The 20,138-nt window shown below is 35.7% G+C and overlaps 1 protein-coding gene and 1 long non-coding RNA gene across 3 annotated transcripts; one reads left to right on the top strand and one right to left on the bottom strand.

Moving 5' to 3' along the window:
- The first annotated feature begins 333 nt into the window (after positions 1-333).
- Positions 334-19,076, top strand: LOC136820036 (uncharacterized). 2 transcript variants are annotated; one of them, XM_067076281.1, is made up of 10 exons: positions 334-715; positions 1,095-1,337; positions 3,918-4,226; positions 10,159-10,194; positions 10,665-10,741; positions 11,942-12,242; positions 15,236-15,400; positions 17,038-17,259; positions 17,916-18,132; positions 18,768-18,856. In XM_067076281.1, the coding sequence occupies exons 1-10, from the start codon at positions 607-609 to the stop codon at positions 18,787-18,789; spliced, it is 1,701 nt and encodes a 566-aa protein (XP_066932382.1). In that variant the 5' UTR covers positions 334-606; the 3' UTR covers positions 18,790-18,856. The 2 variants fall into 2 exon arrangements, with proteins under 2 accessions (XP_066932382.1, XP_066932376.1); XM_067076275.1 differs by having other exon boundaries at positions 336-715; positions 18,790-19,076.
- On the bottom strand, positions 4,480-8,735 carry LOC136820028 (uncharacterized). The gene is made up of 2 exons (XR_010848516.1): positions 8,692-8,735; positions 4,480-5,429 (listed from the first exon to the last, which is right to left on the bottom strand). It is a non-coding gene; the product is annotated as an uncharacterized lncRNA (long non-coding RNA).
- Positions 19,077-20,138: the final 1,062 nt, after the last annotated feature.

The raw sequence follows: 20,138 nt of genomic DNA, 5'->3' as shown, positions 1-20,138 counted from the left end.
TACCGTGGTCGGTCGTGGGATAGCATATGACAATTCCTCATCCTCTTCTATGATGGACCAATATTCATTAATGGTAGATCTGATGTACTCATCTTTGTTTCTGTGTAGAATGAGAGGGAGAAGGGGTGCTCGAGGTCCTTGATTTCGGTTGCCACCACAGAGCAAAGTGTGACGGGGTATTGACAGGGCATTTGCAATGTTGCGGTTAATGAGGGTTACAAAAATGGAATTTTTCTGTCATACATCATACACAAACTTGTGTTGTGACTGACCACCACAAGAATCATTTCACGTGGACATACATAAGATCAAATACTGTTCTGTCATAACCAAGCCAGACATAAAAAGTCATTGTATAACAACAAAAGTTTATTGAAAATCATCCCACGGTCATGGTGTAGCTAAAGATTTATCAACCAAACAAAACTGACGCCAAGTCAAATCTGTCGATTAAAAACTTCCATGAAAATCACAGTATAATCGAAACTTATCTCGTAAAATGCTTTTTTCAACATTCTGGAGGTGTTAGATGTATATATGTAGAGCCAAGCAATACAAGAAAAGTCATTTGCTATCTCATTTGCCATGCAACAATGAGATCAAATCATGTCTCTTCACTTCCATACATGTCACATCGTGTTTATATGGGGTAACCAGAAAGTTAATCCACAAGAAGAGCCATCTACCTTTGTTATGGAGTGTTCCAAAACTATTGGTAGGTTATTTGGAAGTAAAGCAACCCACACAGTTTGTTTTATTTTAAAGATTTAACTTGAAAACAAACTGCATCTTTCCAGCAGAAACTCCATGTTTCGACCTGCTACATAACAATTGTCAGTCGGGTCTGCTACTAACATGTAATAGTTTTATTATAACCGAGCTTGAGAATCCGTCGAGAACTTGCTACACGTATTATGTATATAATTATATTAGTCGACTTGAATCATGATATTACATATACACTACTCACATTTCACTGGATGCATTTTCGCTGTGAAATTATCCGCGAAATCAGTCAAAATTCCTTCGGTATTTCGGAATTCTTCATATGACGAATTGTTCACAAAAATCTTTTCTTTTTTCTCCACTTTTAGAACATATACTTGCTGCTGCGAATGTAGACAATTGCATGTATTTTAAAGACGATGCTAAAAAGTTATGTCCAAAAATACCACTCCAAGACAAACGTATTTATGAAGAAGGTGACGAGGCAGCTGAGTACATTGAACTCTCATATAATGAACTTCCAATTGGCGCTTCCATATTTGCTGTATCCTATATGTTTACTAACTCATCATCATCATCATCATCATCATCATCAACAGAGAAAAAACCCGGTATATTTTTAATCTTCTTCACAGTGTGTCCCTAAAAAATAAGCGGACAAATTTTTATACTAAGTAAAATCTATAATTTAATTTATGCCAAATTTAATGATTTGTATACTTAATATTTCAAAAACCTATTCAATCATCTTGGGAATCGAATATCTATTGATTGAATAGAGCATTATGATTTTATAAGCAGATATTCATTGGGTAAAAGTTTGTTATTGAGATTTATTAACCCGAGGTGATGTAATATTCAACGAGCCCCCGGGCCCGGGGGTACTACCCTTGTCGACCGACGGGGGTGCTCCGCTGAGTTTCGAAAAATGGACCCTACGTGGGACTCGAAATTTGCGAAAAAAGTGACCCTGAATGGGACTGAAATTCCAAAATGTTCTCAAATTTTCTACTTTTTCCCCAAATTATCTAAAAAATAGGCACCCTACGAGGGACTAATTTTTATATTTTGGTGTTTTTGCGAACCTACCTGGGACTCGTGGAGGTTAAAAAAGGTACCCTGACCAGCGGAGCATCCCCGTAACCCATTTTGTCCTAGTCCCTACCCCCCCCCCCCCCCCCCCGGGTCAACGAGGCGAAGCCGAGTTGAATATACATCACCGAGGGTTAATAAATCCAATAACCAACGAAAACCTATTGAATATATGTTTTATTATATACCTAGAGGCAAAAACGAAACATTATAAATGTCAATTATTGTTAAACGTTTCACATAAAACACTCCCTTATAGGATATAATCGAACGTTCGAATGTTTTTATTTTTTAATTTTTTAATGACTTTGAGTCATAAAATGTGTTCATGAAATTGACAATAGATATATTTTAATGAATTTCTTTGATATAACAACAAAAACGACAAAAAATCTAACTTTGAATGCAAAATTTGAAAAAAAAATTCTACCGTGGTATAATAGCCATGGTATATCAGGAATTATTCAATGGCTGTTTTTGCCTACAGGTATATAATAATATCAATTATTCAGTTTAGATATTTTTTTTGGAATTTTCGATGTTCTTATCAAAAGAACGATGACAATTACACATAAACTAGTCAACTTTGGGAAAAAAGAACCTTACAGTATATGGCCCCCAAAATGGAGGTTTTGCTTTAATGAGCCATATTTGTTCTTTGAAACCTGGGAAAGCTTTAAATTCAACCCTTACACATTTCTCTAATTTCGCTAATTTTCTTCTTTAATTTTTTTTCAAAAATTAATTTCGAAAGAAAAGGACTTGGACTAAAACCGTCAAAAGTCGAACAAGATTTGAAATTAACCCCTAAAAACTGGGTATATCTGGGAAATATAAACATATACCAACATACGAACTCGTTAATTCGTTAATTCAAAGTTTTTCAGCAAATTCGAAGTATTTCACGAAAAAATAAACATTAGAAGCTACTAGTATTTTGCACGGAATTTTGCACTCAGTCAGGCCATGTTCAAGTGATGGTTTTTTAGCAATTTTAATTTAATCCACGATGTCGGTGAAAGCAATGTCGGTGCTATGCTTTTTGATCAAGATATTTCGAAAAAACTAAACCTCCGTTTTGGGGGCCATTAGAAAAATCTGACTCAACTTTGATTGAATAAAAATCATGCAAAAACCTTTATTTTAACCCTATATGGCCTAGGGGGGGCTGTTTCTGTTCGGAGGTCAAATTATTGGTAATAGCTCGTGAAATAAGTATATGTAATCACATGATAACGAGTGCAATTCGAATATAATTGCACGAGTAAATTTTTTGTTATTAAGGTTCCGAGTCCGAAAGGACGAGGAAAATTTGAAATAAAAAAATCACGAATGCAATTTTCGAATTGTACGAGTTATTATGTGATTACGAGCTAATCGCACAATGGCTTTCACTACTTTTTCCCAGTTAGGAAAGTAAATTACACAAATCACACTGAGAGTTGTATACTTTTCTCTTCTCTTTTTGTCTCTCTTTTATTGTTGTTTATTGATTTTCTTTCTCACAAAATAAATTTCGAATGCAATTAAAACGTTCGATGCAAAAAAAATGTAAGAAAAAACATTAAAATCGATTTTGTAAACATTGATTAACGATTAATTGCTCTCTACAGGATTCGATTAACGATTAATTGCTCTCTTTGAGGGTGTGCCAAATAAGAAAAAATAACCCAGCGTGCGATTATAAAGCTTTTGCCATGAAATTTTCTGTAAATCCCTAACTTTTATTTAGCTTCAAAATGAAATAAAATTTGACACCTAAAAATTTTCACACCTTGAGCATGATGACATTTCTGAAAGTAAGGTGTCACAAAAATTGACACTTTTCCAATACAAATTTATTTTCGATTTTAGCCTGGAATCCTCGATTAATAATTGCGCGTATAGGCCCCGACAAAGTCAAATTTTTTCAACCAGTTGTTTTTTAAAGGCCCATTGCGCTGGGCGCTGGGCCAAAATAAAATTTAGCGTTCCCTATATTACCTGAATTCACTAAAAAGATTTTAATTGAGGTAAACGTTTTGGGGGCCATATACTGTAGAAAAAAGGGACGTTGTACTTATGAGCGTTTGAGTAATATCTTTGATTTATCATTATAGCACAAACCCTTGACATATTTATTGACGCAGTACTTCACAGCATAAAACTCTTGTCAAATGGCAGCACCAATGAACGACTGACATCTTACTTTGACAAAGCAATTTCTCCTGCCAGAAACGATGGTGCTGTTGACATTGATATTAGTGGTTCACCAAGGGAAAAGTTACCACAATTTCTTGCTTTCCATTTTGTAAAGATCGAAGAAGACTATTGTGCATCAAAGAAGTGTTTAGATAAAATTGACCTTTTAATTAAAGAGGGATGCCCCGACATTGCTAATTTAACATCCGTTTATGTTCCTTGTTTCGGTAAGTTTTAATTTATTTGTATCCAAACTATAATTTTCATAAAAAGCGCACTACTTCGAATATACGGACGGTTATCATTTTTTTGTTGATTATTAATTATCTGACCTGTGGGCAACGATTGATAAAACGGTTCGAAATAAATACAGTAAAAGTATCATGAGTAGTATTGAAAATTTGCTTAGTCTATTGTTCGAAATGAAGATCCTGTTTTGCCTAGAATGGATCTGAGTGAAAATAAATGGAGACAAGATAATTGAATGAAGTCGAAATTTATTGAATGAAATAACATGAAAATCAATGGATTGCTTTGGGGTAACATTGGGGATGTGCTGTGTACCTTAATTCTAATCAAACAAGTGAGCCATGATATCCTGTGCACTGTATGGGCTGAGCAACCAGGACAATGACACTAGGAATGTAAGGAGGCCCTAAGGTTACCGAAGGTAAGCCAACACCCCTAAAGGAGGTGAGACTAACAAAGAGAAAAAAAAAAAAAATTACTGTGGACCGTGGCCAGGCAGTGTAAAAAAAAAAAAAAAAAAAAAAAATGTAACTGTAAGCACTGTGAACCGTGGTCAAGCAGTGTAAATAGTATTTGTAAGCACTGTGGACCGTGGCCAGGCAGTGTAAAAATTGTATATGTAAGCACTGTGGACCGTGGCCAGGCAGTGTAATTGTATCTGTATCTGTAAGCACTGTGAACCGTGGTCAAGCAGTGTAATAGTATCTGTAAGCACTGTGGACCGTGGCCAGGCAGTGTAAAAAATAAATAAATTGTAACTGTAAGCACTGTGAACCGTGGTCAAGCAGTGTAATAGTATCTGTAAGCACTGTGGACCGTGGCCAGGCAGTGTAAAAATTGTATATGTAAGCACTGTGGACCGTGGCCAGGCAGTGTAATTGTATCTGTAAGCACTGTGAACCGTGGTCAAGCAGTGTAATAGTATCTGTAAGCACTGGACCGTGGCCAGGCAGTGTAAAAATTGTATATGTGAGCACTGTGGACCGTGGCCAAGCAGTGTAAGAGACCACATAATTAGGATTGTTGAAAAGGGTAGATTCAGAAATGAAACCACCGGCTAAAATTTGCACAGCACATCCCAAATGGTCAGTCCTTGGGCTAAAAAACCTGCCATCAGGAAAAACTCTAGGACCGAGGCGCTGGGTGGCGATTGGTTGATGACATCGACCCGTCGTGTACACCTGAAAGAGAAAAGAAAAAAAAGGAGCAAACCAAGAAAGGACATACGTTGGGTGGGTGGGCGGTAAAATTATTTTTGAGCTATTTGGCAGAGGTGGAGAATGCAAGTGGAGTCTATTTTATAGGATCTATATTGGCCGTAGTTTCAGAGATAATTGCCGTCAGCCGATCATTGAGAAGAAACATGGCGGAAAAGTATCGGCGGGAAATATTGACCCGTTAAAGCGGGATGCTAAGCAAGGGAATCTGTGTGCGGGAGAAGCAGGTTCGATAATTAACCTAAGCTAATAAATTAGCTCCAATTAATTATCTGACCTGTGGGCAACGATTGATAAAACGGTTCGAAATAAATACAGTAAAAGTATCATGAGTAGTATTGAAAATTTGCTTAGTCTATTGTTCGAAATGAAGATCCTGTTTTGCCTAGAATGGATCTGAGTGAAAATAAATGGAGACAAGATAATTGAATGAAGTCGAAATTTATTGAATGAAATAACATGAAAATCAATGGATTGCTTTGGGGTAACATTGGGGATGTGCTGTGTACCTTAATTCTAATCAAACAAGTGAGCCATGATATCCTGTGCACTGTATGGGCTGAGCAGCCAGGACAATGACACTAGGAATGTAAGGAGGCCCTAAGGTTACCGAAGGTAAGCCAACACCCCCAAAGCCACCCCAAATCCAAAAATAGCAACATAGCATACACCATAGATAAAACGAAAAACTTAACACAGTTGCTGGTAATACAACTTCACCCTTCATGTTGGTCCCAATAGAAGAGGTAAATGTGGAACTGAAATTGTGTTTGTTAGTGTCTGACCATCCAGAAATTGTAAATAATGTTCGCTGGGTCAGGGTCTTAGTAAGCTGATCAATGACTCAAGAGCACCCGAATACCTGTCCAAAAGCGCCAAGGCTCGACCAATTAAAAAAAAACAAAAAAAAACAACAAAAAAACGTGAGTATCGATGTTGGTTATGTTGGCCGGGGAAGGTTAACTCAAAGGGTTACTAGTTGGGGGCCGTGTTAAAATTGCCATTGGATGAAATGAGAGAACTGGATTGCAGTAAATTGGTTGGAATAATGTCTCATAGCAACTACTGGGCATAATTGATAGGAAAGGGCATGTTATCTAATTGTTTGAATGGTTAAGGTGTTGCTTGATTCTGACAGGCATATCATTGTAAAGTTTGTGTTGGAGGAAACATACTGAAGGTGAGAGGTTGGATAAAACTGCCAGGGAACAGGCATGTGTACTTGATACTTAAAGTACATAATTTCCCTCCCTATCTAAATATTTTGTCTGCCCTTCACATTCTTATGCTTGACATACTATTGTTCTTAAACAATAGAGCCTTTAGGTACCAAAAACTGAGATTCTATATACTTAAACGTGGTTTCAGAAAAAAAAAACAAAAAAAAAACATGTGATCCGAAGAATGGTACTAGAGGCAGATTGAAACATTGCCTTGTGAACAGGTGAAAATCCAGAATAATGTGAAGGTGTTGAATTGTGGTATGGGACCTGAGCCGTCAAGAGTTATCTTAAAATTGTTGGCTTGAAAAGAGTTGAAGATATTGAACCCAATAAGTGAGAAAACTGACCCCGCATGTTTGTTAGAAACTCTAGAAAATATACACTTGATAGACTTGAAGGGTAGCTTGCAATTGGCTAAGAAAACAGGATGAAAACTTGAAGGGGAGTAACTGATAGGTTCTTGTCCCTGAAAAAAGGAACCAAATCCCAAAAAGACATGTCAGTAGACAAAGCTAGGAAAGTGAGGACACAATAGGGCTCAGCTTAAGGGATTCCCCATTATAAGGGCAGAGGAAGGTACGCCCCATGGTAAGATATTCTAAAACCTTTTGAGAAATAAGATGAGAGCTATGACCATGATGGAGGAGCTTAGCTACAGAAGTAAAATTGGCGACAATCAAAAAAATTCTAAAAGTTGATAGCCCTGCAAGCAAAGAGATGAGAGCCTATTAGGAGAAGAAAAAAAAAAAAAAAGGAGTTTATCGTGCTTGGTACATTTACTGAGTAACTGAGATTTAACAGTATTGGAAAGACAAAACGCCTGTTTGTAAGTAGTCTGTTTAGAAGGGGACTAGCTCTATGCACTACATAGCAAAATGTATACAACTACAAGCCAATAATTTCACAATATAAAAATATAACTTGCATTTTTATTCTTTACTATGTATTCGAGGGTTCATATTTCACTTAAAAGAGGCTGTATATATGATCAAGTTGACCAAAATTGCCGACCCCCCCTTTCTTATTGAACCTCTATATATTCCCCCCATCCCCTCCAGTTTATAAGAAAATCTTAATAACCCCTACAAAGACCCCCAAAATTTGGGATCCCCTTTTTTATATGTATCCCATTTTGAGACATGTGCCTTATTTGTTCTAGGAGCTTGACTCCTTGAGAGAAGTGGTTGCTGCAAGGTTAAACTGCCTGTATTTCCCTATATACCTACCTCCCTTTGCAATGAATTTTAGAAAATCTGTTTTAAGGTAATTCACTCTAGGCACTACTTAAGTGATGAAAGTACAAATGATTAGTCGCAAGCCAACGAGCTCACAATCTTGCAATATACTTGACAATATAACTAGTGTTTAACATGATACACGTGTTTGGGTTGTATATACATATTTATACTTAAAAACAGACTGAACATATTTGTATATGATTAAGTTGATCAAAGACATTATTCTCCTTGTTAATTGACCCCCTAGTTTCCCAGCTAAATCTACTAGGTGTCCCCCTTTTTTACAAAGGCCCTCTCAAGATTGGCCTCCTCCGTCGTGATAGAAAGGGGATGTGCAAAGTATGTTGCTCTGGTGCCACAAAACATTTAAAGTTAAAGTTCTTTACATACAGATTGAAATATAACACTCGGTTGAACCCAATGTAACTTGTAGCGAGTTGTGTAGGCAAGCAAGGAAGGGACTGACTGAGAAGGGCTTTATCGTAGTATATACCAGTCTGAGAAAATGTATATTGTCAAAAATTGCGCAGCCGTGCCGAATGAGCTTAAAAAACTGTATCGGTTGAATGACAAGGACCCGAGAGAGCTAGGGAGCAAGTAAGAAAATCTTAATTTCTTAGTACCTTGAGTAGTTCTGCTTTGCCTTTGGTCAGGTTATTGCTGACCCCGAAAATACTATCCCCATAAAATAAAATGGGCAACTGTAGGTGTTGGTAGCTCACCTAACATTTTGAGGAGGTAAAGAATCCAAGTTTACAAACTCACCACGTTTGATGCAGTTGATAACATTGGCTGGAACTTGAGATAATTGTAACTTTGCAAGTTACAAGAGCAGCCATTTTGATCGTCTTGTTGATATTGAAGATAAAAGAAATATACCGGTGCCGAAGGTTTGTTATGATTTTGTCGAATAGAAAATGGCAGATCATATTGTGTTGCTGTCAGTATTTTCTGTATTTTGTTTTTTCGATTTTTAAAACCACAACAGATGTATTTGTTGATCCATAGCAAGATGACTTAATTTTTTATTCAATTTCATATCGACATGGTGTAAAATTATTTTTGAGCTATTTGGCAGAGGTGGAGAATGCAAGTGGAGTCTATTTTATAGGATCTATATTGGCCGTAGTTTCAGAGATAATTGCCGTCAGCCGATCATTGAGAAGAAACATGGCGGAAAAGTATCGGCGGGAAATATTGACCCGTTAAAGCGGGATGCTAAGCAAGGGAATCTGTGTGCGGGAGAAGCAGGTTCGATAATTAACCTAAGCTAATAAATTAGCTCCAATTATTGCCACCGCAGGGAGCCTAAAGCTCCCGAGGATGGCATTCATAGCTTCACGCATAAGGAAGTTGGGCAAACATCTCATAATTTTGCGCGCGTTTTTCAGTATTTTAGTTCCGCTTAACGATAGCATTCTTATCTTACGGTCTATTGTTTTATCATCATCAAAAAGACTTCGCCGGAGTTATTTTGATCTGATTACCCATTTTGAAATGTCAGTTTGCCTTTTTCTTATCCCTGGAGAGTTAAATGAATCTAAGGAAATTCCCTTTTCTGGGAAATTCCCTTTTATATCACAAGTAGTTATTAAGCGCTCTTCATAGATTAAAAATATTACTCTACTCAAAGTATTCGAACAGTTATGTTGCTAAACGTGTACATTATTTAATAACATATGAAGAGCAGTATCTTCAGATATACGCTTTTTATAGGAAAAACCAATAAGTCATATGATTCTGGCTGGGATGCTCTTAAATTTATAGGAGTTTTTCAGGCTTAAATGTCAATATTAATAATGTCTTAATTTTTTCTTAGGTTTTGGCCAAATTTCAGACTCGTATTCTTATAAAATTGTTCTTATAAAAAACGTGTAAGACAAGGCACGGATGTCACTCTAAGTAGACTGTAAATCACTCCCTTGACACATTTGTTAGCAATTGAAAGAAATTTGTCTCAGATGAGAGGTCACTCTTAACAAAAATTACTGTAGGGCTAAGATCATTCCTTTTGAACGCAAATTCAACTCTCTGTGTTCGTTTTGCTAGTATAATATATATATAAGAAAGTACAAAATATGATCTCTCGCTTACCAGACCCCCTTTTTGAAAGCGGTCTTATATTTTTACGGTACAATATGAAATACAGCATTTATGAACGCGATTTTAGTCAATCAGATTGCTCATATTTTTCATAACGTTTTGTATCTATATACAACCTTTTTTTTCTAGATAACCCGATGTATTATCAAATACCAATAATGACAGGTATTAAAGTCATTCACGATAATTTTGCACTCTTTTTTCTTTACCTATAACTTTTGAAGGAATGCTTCAATCTATATAAATTTGGTATCATTGGAAAGATATTAGTGAGTGGAACAATTTAAAATAAAAAAATATTTAAAAAATTTCTAAAAATGAAGATAAAAGTGAAGAAGAAAAAAATGAAGATCTTGTAGAAAAGTGCTATAACTATCATTTTCACTGAAGTTAAACCTTGATCGTCATAACTGTGAAAACATTTCTCTGTTTAGGGTAATTCTGCTCTGTTTGAGGGTAATTCTGCTCTGTTTGAGGGTAATTCTTATTGTCCATGGGGTCAACTAATGCTTGTCCGGGGAATTAGAAGTCACAATGTCCGGGGGGTAAATTTCCAAAAAATGTTATATCCTCCACCCCCTCCCCCAATATTCAATTTCTTTTCTGGAAAAGCACATTTTCAATTAATTTTCTAGACATGGTTTATCCTGCACCCGGCTCAAATTTGACAAGTTCCTCTGATTTCAAGATTATTTTCAAATTCTATAGTGATGTAAGTGATGTTTCTCATTCGAAAGTCTTTCATTATGTTCATTTTTCTATATTTTCCTCTCCTTTGTAAAAAGCTGACAAAAAATGACAAAACATTTGAACTCGAAATATATATCCTATACCTAACACGGTACCATAGAGTTTAAAGCCCGAAGGGCTAGAGTAGAATCTCTAACCTTTTCTCAGGCAAGAAAAAGTGAAGCCTTAAAAAATGTGCCGTATTTTTGACGACAGATTGAATCTAGCAATTCCTTTGTTTACGATTGATATTTTTTTCGAAATTTAGCGGTAAATTTTAGTTTCAATCTGTCATTTGTAAAAACCAGGCGAGCCGCTCAAGGCCGCGCAACTTTGGTAGGATTTGTTTGCTTCAAATCCTACCAAAGAGATTGACTTCTAGCCTTCGGCTTCTACTTCATTGCACGGTACCGTGTGATAACTATTGCATATTTATTACGTTAATGTATGGACATAAACGACTGGATATCTAGCTTCGTTATTGCTTGTATTAGAAAATTGGTATAAAAAATCCGACAGTATTCCGTCACAATTTCATTTCTTGGAATTACTTAGGCTAAAGTAGAGAGTATGCTAGAAAATTCGTTTTTAGTACATAGGTACTTTTAAACCTGTAGATTTCAGATGTACAATTATCTTTCACATAGAATCATTGCATATGAAATTACGGTGTCCTTAAAAGGTTGGAGAGGTTGTAATCTTCTACGCAAGAGCTGCTTCAAATGCCAATTATATTGAGACAAACATTAAATACAGACTTTTTTCGATTTTTATGAGGGTTTTTTTTCCAGGGGAGCGGGGGTTCTAGGGTTGGCGGATGACGGGTATGTGCGGACGGGACCTCCGAAAACCGACCCTTAGTGAGACTAATTTTTGCAGAAAAGATGACCCTTAGAGAAACAAAATTGCTAAAGAGGTGACCTTAGAGAGATATTATCATAAAAATTTCTTTGATTTTCAAAAGAATTCTTCAATAATTTCGACAAAATTGTCTTACTTTCTTGACTTTTCACTTTTCTTAGAGGAGACTAATTTAAGACTTTCTGTTTTTTGCATCCCTTGGAGAGACTTTGAAATGTGAAAAAACCGACACTTACGTCTGCACATACCCAGCTTTCATTTTTACGAATGAGTACATATGTACCAGTGATAATAAAAGAAATCTCCAAATGTTAATTTTCAGAAAAGAATACGAGAATTCCAGAATAATTCAAAAATCGAGATCGTTAACAATGAAAATACAACCATATTGGAAATCCCAACATCACCATGTCCTCCAGAATATGAATGCTCCATCGACACTGGACATTTCACCGTTATATTCTTGAATGATGCTCCATTTGAAAATATGACTGAGTATTTTATAAGGTTCCAGAATACAACTGTCAAAACTCAAGATAATATTGTAGGTCACATAGTTACCAGAAAAACTTGGAATTTTGTTTATCTTAGCTTCAAGGAAAAAGACAAAGAGACAATAAAAGGTATGTTTTATCTACAAATACTCTTAGATTCCTGACTGTGTTCCTAGTTAAATCTATCTGCTTATCAGGAGGTTTTCCAGACCTCAAAAATGAGTTTTTCAGGATTTCCAAAGTTGACTGTAAGGGTCGAAATGAGAGGAAGTGGTGAGAAGGAATTTTCAAAGAACTGGTCAATTTTTCACCGAAAAATAAAAATTTTCTAAATTTGCTAAATTTTCACTGCACTGTAAGCCACTGTTGAGCCACACATATGGTCGATTGCCCTGAGAAGTGAGAAGATTTACCTCGCGGGTCCTTTCTTATTCCAACCCAAGTTCATTTGACAAATTACCCCAACCTACCCTACTTAGCACTATTAACATAAATATTCTTGGTGATCTCTGTGCCAGATATTTTGTCTGTTGATTGATTATTTTTTTACAGCGAACTCAAAAGTAACTCACCCCTGTCTCGGTGAACCAATAAAAGAATTTGAGCCAGTGAGGATAAAATAAAAGAGACTTGATGAATGCCCAAAATGATCTTGTTTTTAATCCTGGGGGGGTCACTTGATTTCTAAACGACGGCATGTTCCCCTAAAAAATATGGCTTTCAAAATCAGACCCTTACAGTGCAGCCCTTGAGCAGTGAAAAGGTACCCTTACAGTGTATTTTACTGAATGTTTCCGACCCTTACACTGTTACCGTGAATAGCACAGGTCAAAATCATATATTGACGCTCAGCGCGCAATCAACAAAGACAAAAGTAACCATGACGACCATCCGAGATCTTGGATGAAGTTCAAAGTTGATATTTTTATTCCCGTCGTTGAAAACACAACTTAAAAAAGTCATCAATGCTTTGTAAAAAGAGTCAGTGATAGAGAATCATAACATAAAGTCTGTCTATTATTTCGATTCAATTATAGTGACATTTCCATAATTAAAAGTTTAGTAATTACTGTTATACATTTGGGGATCATGTAAAAGATTTCTTTCGAAAGAAACTCATTTCAATTACACTTGGAGGTTTCTGGGGAATTCGTAAATAGTAAACTGCATACTGATACAGTCTGTTAGACATTAATTTGGTAATATTTGCTCTTCATCTTTGATTTTTTTTACAGTGATTAGATTGACACATGCGCGATAAAATTTCTATTATTGGTCTTCAGAGGTTAATATATTCTTTGAACACTTAACCTCTGATACTCAGGGTATTACATTGTAGTTGGTTACATATCATATTTTGCTGAAGCCAGCTGAAAATGAGTCTGAGATGTCGATACATCGATACCTTGTGCGAAACAAATCAAAATCGGTGCGAGTCAAAACTATAAAGATACATCAGATTTTTACTGTCAGTAAAACATCAATCCAGCAGTCCCCAAATACACTCTTACAGTGTATCCAGCTAAAAGAAGACCCTTGTACACGTTTTTTTTAAGAAACACACTTTTAAGAAACATGAGGCTTAGAGTGCCTAAAAACTAAGAAACATCTAAGAAACATGCCGAGCCTGAGAATGAGAAAATAACATTTTTTAATTCAGTTTCTTTTTAACTTTCCAATCCAGCCTTCCATGAGGCTGATTACGTCAAAAGGTTTAGAAACATGTAAGAAACATTTAAGGCCGATTTCTTAAGAAACATTGAGGCTGCTTGGTAAAACTAGTTTCTTAAAAAAAAACGTGTAGTGCACTCTATCAAAAGTACACCCTTATGCATTTCAAGGGCCTCGAAGGACCTACCCTTAAGATTGTTTCCAGCTCTAATATCTAGCAGAGATTTTTTAGCTAGTAAGTTTATGGTAAGTTTCTCAAGCGGGGTGAGAGTTTAGTATAGCTTTCTGATGGGAATGTAATTTCCAGGTATTTCCACTTAGGTAAAATGGGTGTCAAGTAGATGCGACCCATAAAGATCCCTTTTTTACACTCTTAAAAGTCCATTAGAGGACTAAATACAAAAAATTGATTCCCTAAAGCGTCTTATATTGTCGTAGCTTTGTCAAAATTTTATAATTCCGTCTAACATTTTAGTAAAATAATCTATTTGTCTTGTAAAGACGTAAAAAATTGGACAACATTCTCAAAATTCAGTTTCTCTTAAGGGCTCTGACTATAGTCCAAAAATAGATTTTGGTTTTTGAACACAAAAGTTATATTTCAGGTTCCTTAACACTTTCAACAAAGAATTGCCTTTATAAATTGCTTTTTAATCGAATCCCTTAAGAGTAATTAAGAATTTAATTGCAAAAATGACGTTATGAACTTTAAAAAGATGTTAATGATATGTTGCATCACCCTCTTTTACAAAAAGTGCTTAGTTTTAATGGGTAATTAACTTTTTTGTTTCAAAATTTCTTTACACTGTCCGCAAAGAATTGAACTATTTCAAATTTTGCGGAAAATTTTTCTAAAAAGATGTGTCAAAAGTTATGACTGTTTTTTTAAGCAAAATCCAGATGAAAAATTGATGAAAAACCAATATTTTGAAGATTTCGAGACAAAGAAGCATTTACAAAAATTTTCCGCAAAAATTTTTATTGTTCGGTAAAAGATACACCATCTACTGCGAAATTCTTTTCAAAATGTTTTTTCTTCGCCGAAACTAAGCTCTTCAAAGTTGAAATACTCTTCCTCGTAAAAGTCTTCATTTTCTTCTTCATCAAATTTTTTCAATGCAATTTTTAAATTTTCAGATTCAAGAATAGTTTATCTAACAGAAAATGTATAACATGCCATAGTTTTGTTAGTTACATCAGTCAGAAAAGACATTTTAAACACGGCAATTATGAAAAATTCACTATGGCCAGACCCCTTAAGTGTGGATTTCCGAACTTTGGCTCAGACATACCCGTCGATTCGCTAACCTAAGTAGTAGCCCCTCCCCAAAAAAATATTCTTCCGACTTTCCGGTTTGTTAGGGCTCGATTGGATCTGTTTGAAAGAACCAAAGATTTCAAGGCGCTAAAATACCGAAAATAAACTAAGAGTTTTACCAATCATTCTTTAGATTCTGATAGCTTCACCAGTAGCTGTGGTAAAGACACAATGACTTTGAATCTGACCAAGAAATATTTACCAATTCCAAAAGAAGATGATGATTATGACATCTCGTGGCAAGATATTTCGTGTAATAAAACCCTGGATAATGGAGGATCACTAACTTTGAAAACAGGTACTCTTTTAATTTTTATATGAGAAAGTTTGCTCTAAACAGGTTTTTTTTTAATAAGAATAAATGTATATCCGTAATCATACATTATTGAGTATTTTAGAAGAATTTTTACGGCCTTGAAGGCTGTAGAACATTTTTGGTCTAACTCGTAAGAATTGGATTGGGTTTCATAGTCAAGCAAAAAAAATCAAAAGTGAGTCTTTTCCAGCGAGATTTTAAGCCAAAAAGTCAAAAAAATGCAAAAACTTGACAAAGTTCCACTTTTTTAAAAATTTGACAATTTTTTGACCATTTTTGGTCAACAAATGATTCAAGAACCTCCAAAATTGGCCTTGCTTTACTTAATTCTGTCCTCTTGCGAATTAAATTGAAGTTTTACTACTGGGCACTCTTCTATCATTCAGGCAGGTCCACGCAGTGGGACGAAAGAATGAAGAGACTCTGTTATATCCAACGAACTATAAAAGAGCTTCTAACTCCTTCTTGATCCGGAGACATAAAGCCTTTAAAGTTTGAACTAGTGACTTTCTTTAAAAAACTTCAAAAAAATGACCGTGGTACTTAAAGGGTTAATAGAGAATTATTATAATGAGAGTTGACTACATTCTTATTTCAAACTCAGCGTTTAACGGGGCGTTCACGCCAATTTTCAGTAAAGTGAGATATCTCATCGAATAGCAAGTCTATCTGAATGAAGACTGCCTGAAACGGCACAAAACTCCGACTATCGGATAAATAGACTTATCTCTTTATTCTTGACGGAATAGTGACTTATGTATCACTCCCCCTTCTCACAGACCTGGTAAGTTTTTTTCAGCCGGGGGGAATAAATATAACGGAGTGAAACTCGATGGGGATTGATATTATCATATTTTTTATGGTTGGGGATTTCAATTCTTTTATTTTTAAGTCAGAAAATTCAATGGGGATAAGAAAAATAGTAAATATTTTGCAGTAAGGATTGGTTCATTTGATTATTTTCAATTGGGTTAAAAATTTAAGGAAAATTTTCCACCGGGATCGATATTTTAGCCAGTTTTTCCAGTGGGAAGGGTTTCCAGTGGGTCTGTGAGAAGTAGGTGTTGTAAGTGAAGTCGACGCATAACAAAGTCGATGGACATCAACTTTACGGCTCTATAAATAGTAGGGGGCCAAGCCTTGGGTTCCGTGACATCTTTTCTACGACCTAGCCATTTTTAGTCTATTCCAGAGAACATTATATTACAAGATATTTTTGAGAGGGAGGACGCGGATTAGGCTCGGGAAAACTTTTTATGACCAAAATAGTGACGCCATAGGCAAAACTGCAAGGGAAAATAAGGGGTAGAGAAATAGCTTATTTTCAAAAGTCAAAATAAACGAAAACAATTGGTACCATCTGATAGAGCATGAAATTCTGAGCAAAAACTTGAATTACAACAACTCTCTGACTAAAACACACAAAGGAATACAGGCGATTTAACACCAAGTAACTGCCAGCTACTGCGATTTGACGTCAGATCTGGTCTTTTGTTCGTACTGACGTACCGGTATGTTTTTGAGCTTCAGGCGGCTGTATTTCTTTGTGTCTTTTAGTCAGAGAGTAGTACCCAAGGCTTGGCCCCCTACTAAAAGTTACAATTCTTCCTTTCATATAGGTTACACGAAATGTGGTACAACTTCTCACATAGAAGATGACGTCATCATTTTCCGCAATAGAGTAACGATAAGACAGAAAGGCAAAAAAATATCAAAGGCACATTTGGAGGATGAATGGGAATATGGCAGTTATGTTGTCGAGTGCAAAATCCCCAATAATGTTAACATCAGCACAAGTGTTCTGAATATTACGATGAAAGACACAATTTCATCAAGAATCTGTTAGTACAAAGATATTATGATATGATATGAGACTTCCTAAACGGGGAAAGGGTCCTACTCCTTCCGAAGAAGGAATTTCTTCTTTTTCAAATAGGCACAGATACCATAATGCATAGTGATGTCACTCGAACTACGCGGGAGAGAATAGCTCATGACGGGATATCACCCACACTCTTGTATCAGAGTAGTGGTACCCAATTCCCCTCACATGGTATGGGCTGACCCGGGTGAAGGTGTATCCACTTGCCAAGTGAACCCGTAGTGCTATAGTGTGAATCGAACTCGAACCTCCCAGAGCGATGACCACCACACCATTGCGTCTTAATTAAGCAATTAACTATAACTATTAGTTGACGACCACAGATTTCTGTAAAGCCCAAAGAGCTAGATGGTGTGCTTTAAGTTTTTCCAACTAAAAAAGTGAATATCGCACGGCATTCTTTTCAGACAAAGCACTCTATCTACCCTTGAATTTACTAAAATCTATGGTGACGACTTGACGGTGAAAAATTCTATTCTATCTATTGAGAGTTATCGGCTTTTCACCTGCCTTGATACAACTTTGATATAGATTTCTATATATTTTCTTAATTAATTTTATTTCTTTATATTTGAACCTTTGAACAGTACAAAAAAATATTTTATTACATTTCAGCCTCTAATGACAAATTCAAAATGGAAATGAAGCTTTACGAAACGAATAAATACAGTACACCGCTCTCATACCCTGTGGTGAAGACACTTAATGACAGAATTAACATGAAGATTGAATTATTTTCAACTTCATCTTTGTCAATCTATCCTCAAAATTGTTTTGCTACTCCAAGTCAAAACAGAAACCACCCAATGAAAGAGTTCTTAGTGAAAGACAGGTAATGGTTTTGCTAACTTTATTACCTCAAGAGAAGAAATTTTCGCGGAACAAATTTTTGCGGAATTCAACTTCGCGGTTTTTGACAAATCAGCGAAATTCAATTCTGCGAATGAATGAGTGATGACCTCCTAAGATCAAAGAATCTCTACAGTGAAAATGAAGTATAGCACTTTTCTACAAGATCTTCATTTTTTTCTTCGTCATTTTCATCTTCATTTTTAGAATTTTTTAAAAGACTTTTTTTTTAAATTGTCACTCACAAATATCTCTCCAACGATACCAAATTTATGAAGATTGAAGAATTCCTTCAAAAGTTATTAGGTAAAGAAAAAAAAGAGTGCACACTTATCGTGAATAGACTTTAGTTCCCGTTAAAATTAGTTCCCTTAAGGTAGCGACAACTTCACACCATCGGCCGATCTGCTTTGTGATGCTTGTGGTGTTTTTAGGTACAATATAAACATAAATCTACCTCCTATCCTGCTTTCTACCAAATATGGATTTCGAGGCCCATTGTATAATGGTTACCAATAAGATCTCTAGATACGTCGAAGCTATAGGAGCCGAATCCTTACTTGGCTCTGTAACTTCCCATGCGAAATTTATTATTTTCTAACTTCTTTATACCATTAGGATTTTGAACTTTCTACTATAGATGTATCACTAAAGAACATTCGATGGTCAGTCTCAAAAAGGCGAAGGAGCTAGAAGTATCTTTTGACGCTTTTCGGTTCCGGAATACGAGCGGAATTATTTACATTCATTGTTCTGTACTGATTTGCTTGGCCAAAAACAATGGGGTTGGAGATTGTGCATTTGAATGCGACGGTGGCTCTTCAAGAAGAAAACGTTCAGCTGGTGTCCGAAACCCACGGTCCAGATGATCATTTTTCGGACAGATACGAGATGGAAACCGGGGCTATTGTAATTCTGGAAAATACGGTTGGTTTTTCTTTATTCTACTTTAATCAGATTCATTTTTGTAAGATTAATTTCGCAAATGAACCAAAATCAACTGAAAATAATGCCTAAAACGCTAATACTTTGTCTAAAATACAGACAAGTACAGTTTTTACGCCTCAAATATCTTTTATATTGCGTGCGATTCATTATCCCTTTTTTGGAACTACGAATACCTCAACTCAAGTACTATGTAGTACATATCTAACTGGACGGTTTAAAATGTTTAACAAAATAACACTTTTATTCGCATATTTCTGGAAAACAGGCTCAGTTATGTTTAAGCTACATTTTGAAATCAAGCTCAAATTATGCTGTGATATGCTAATATCTGAAAAAACTTTGTTCATTGAAAATTGAAAAGCAAACCTTCCTAAGTACACAAACCATGACCAATGACCAATCTAATGAAATGCTATTTTTTATTTCTTTCCCAAATCCAGCTCTCAAGTATACTTATAAACGTTATGCTTATAAAAAACATACACGTCTTGTCTTTTATAAGAACTATATAAGAGCATAAGGCTTCGATGGCCAAAATGTTAAGAACAACTTAAGAACATTTTAAGGCTTCGCGGACTCGAAAACAGCCAATTTCTTAGGAAAATGGACAAAAATACTAAAAAAATGGCGAAATTAAGAACATTTTTAGGCGCACAACTGACTCAAAAAATTAAGAACATCCGAAGGCTTAAAGAATTTTTGATGTTCTTATTAAAAGAAAAACATATATAACACGAGTTTTTGTGTCTTTTTTTAGACGAGAAGAAGCAAAGTAGTGAAACATCAACAGGAATCAACTTGAACTTTTTCAAAACCGACAAGTTTAACACTTTTGTGGTCTTAAACAGTTGTTTTGATGATTGGTGCTGTTGTTGTCCTTCTTGTCCACCGAACCGGAAAAATCACGTGGTGTATAAAATGAACGAAACGGGAACAACTAATCAAGCAATGGAAATGGAAAAGAACGATTGAATACAATTGAGAAAATCACAATTAATAAATCTTCGAATGAGCTAATTGACCTGCCTACTTAGCACTGAC

The sequence above is a fragment of the Clytia hemisphaerica genome, unplaced genomic scaffold (assembly GCF_902728285.1).
Source record: "Clytia hemisphaerica strain Z4C2 unplaced genomic scaffold, Clytia hemisphaerica genome assembly, whole genome shotgun sequence".
Lineage (NCBI taxonomy): Eukaryota > Metazoa > Cnidaria > Hydrozoa > Leptothecata > Clytiidae > Clytia > Clytia hemisphaerica.
This window is presented reverse-complemented; position numbering and strand designations above follow the sequence as displayed.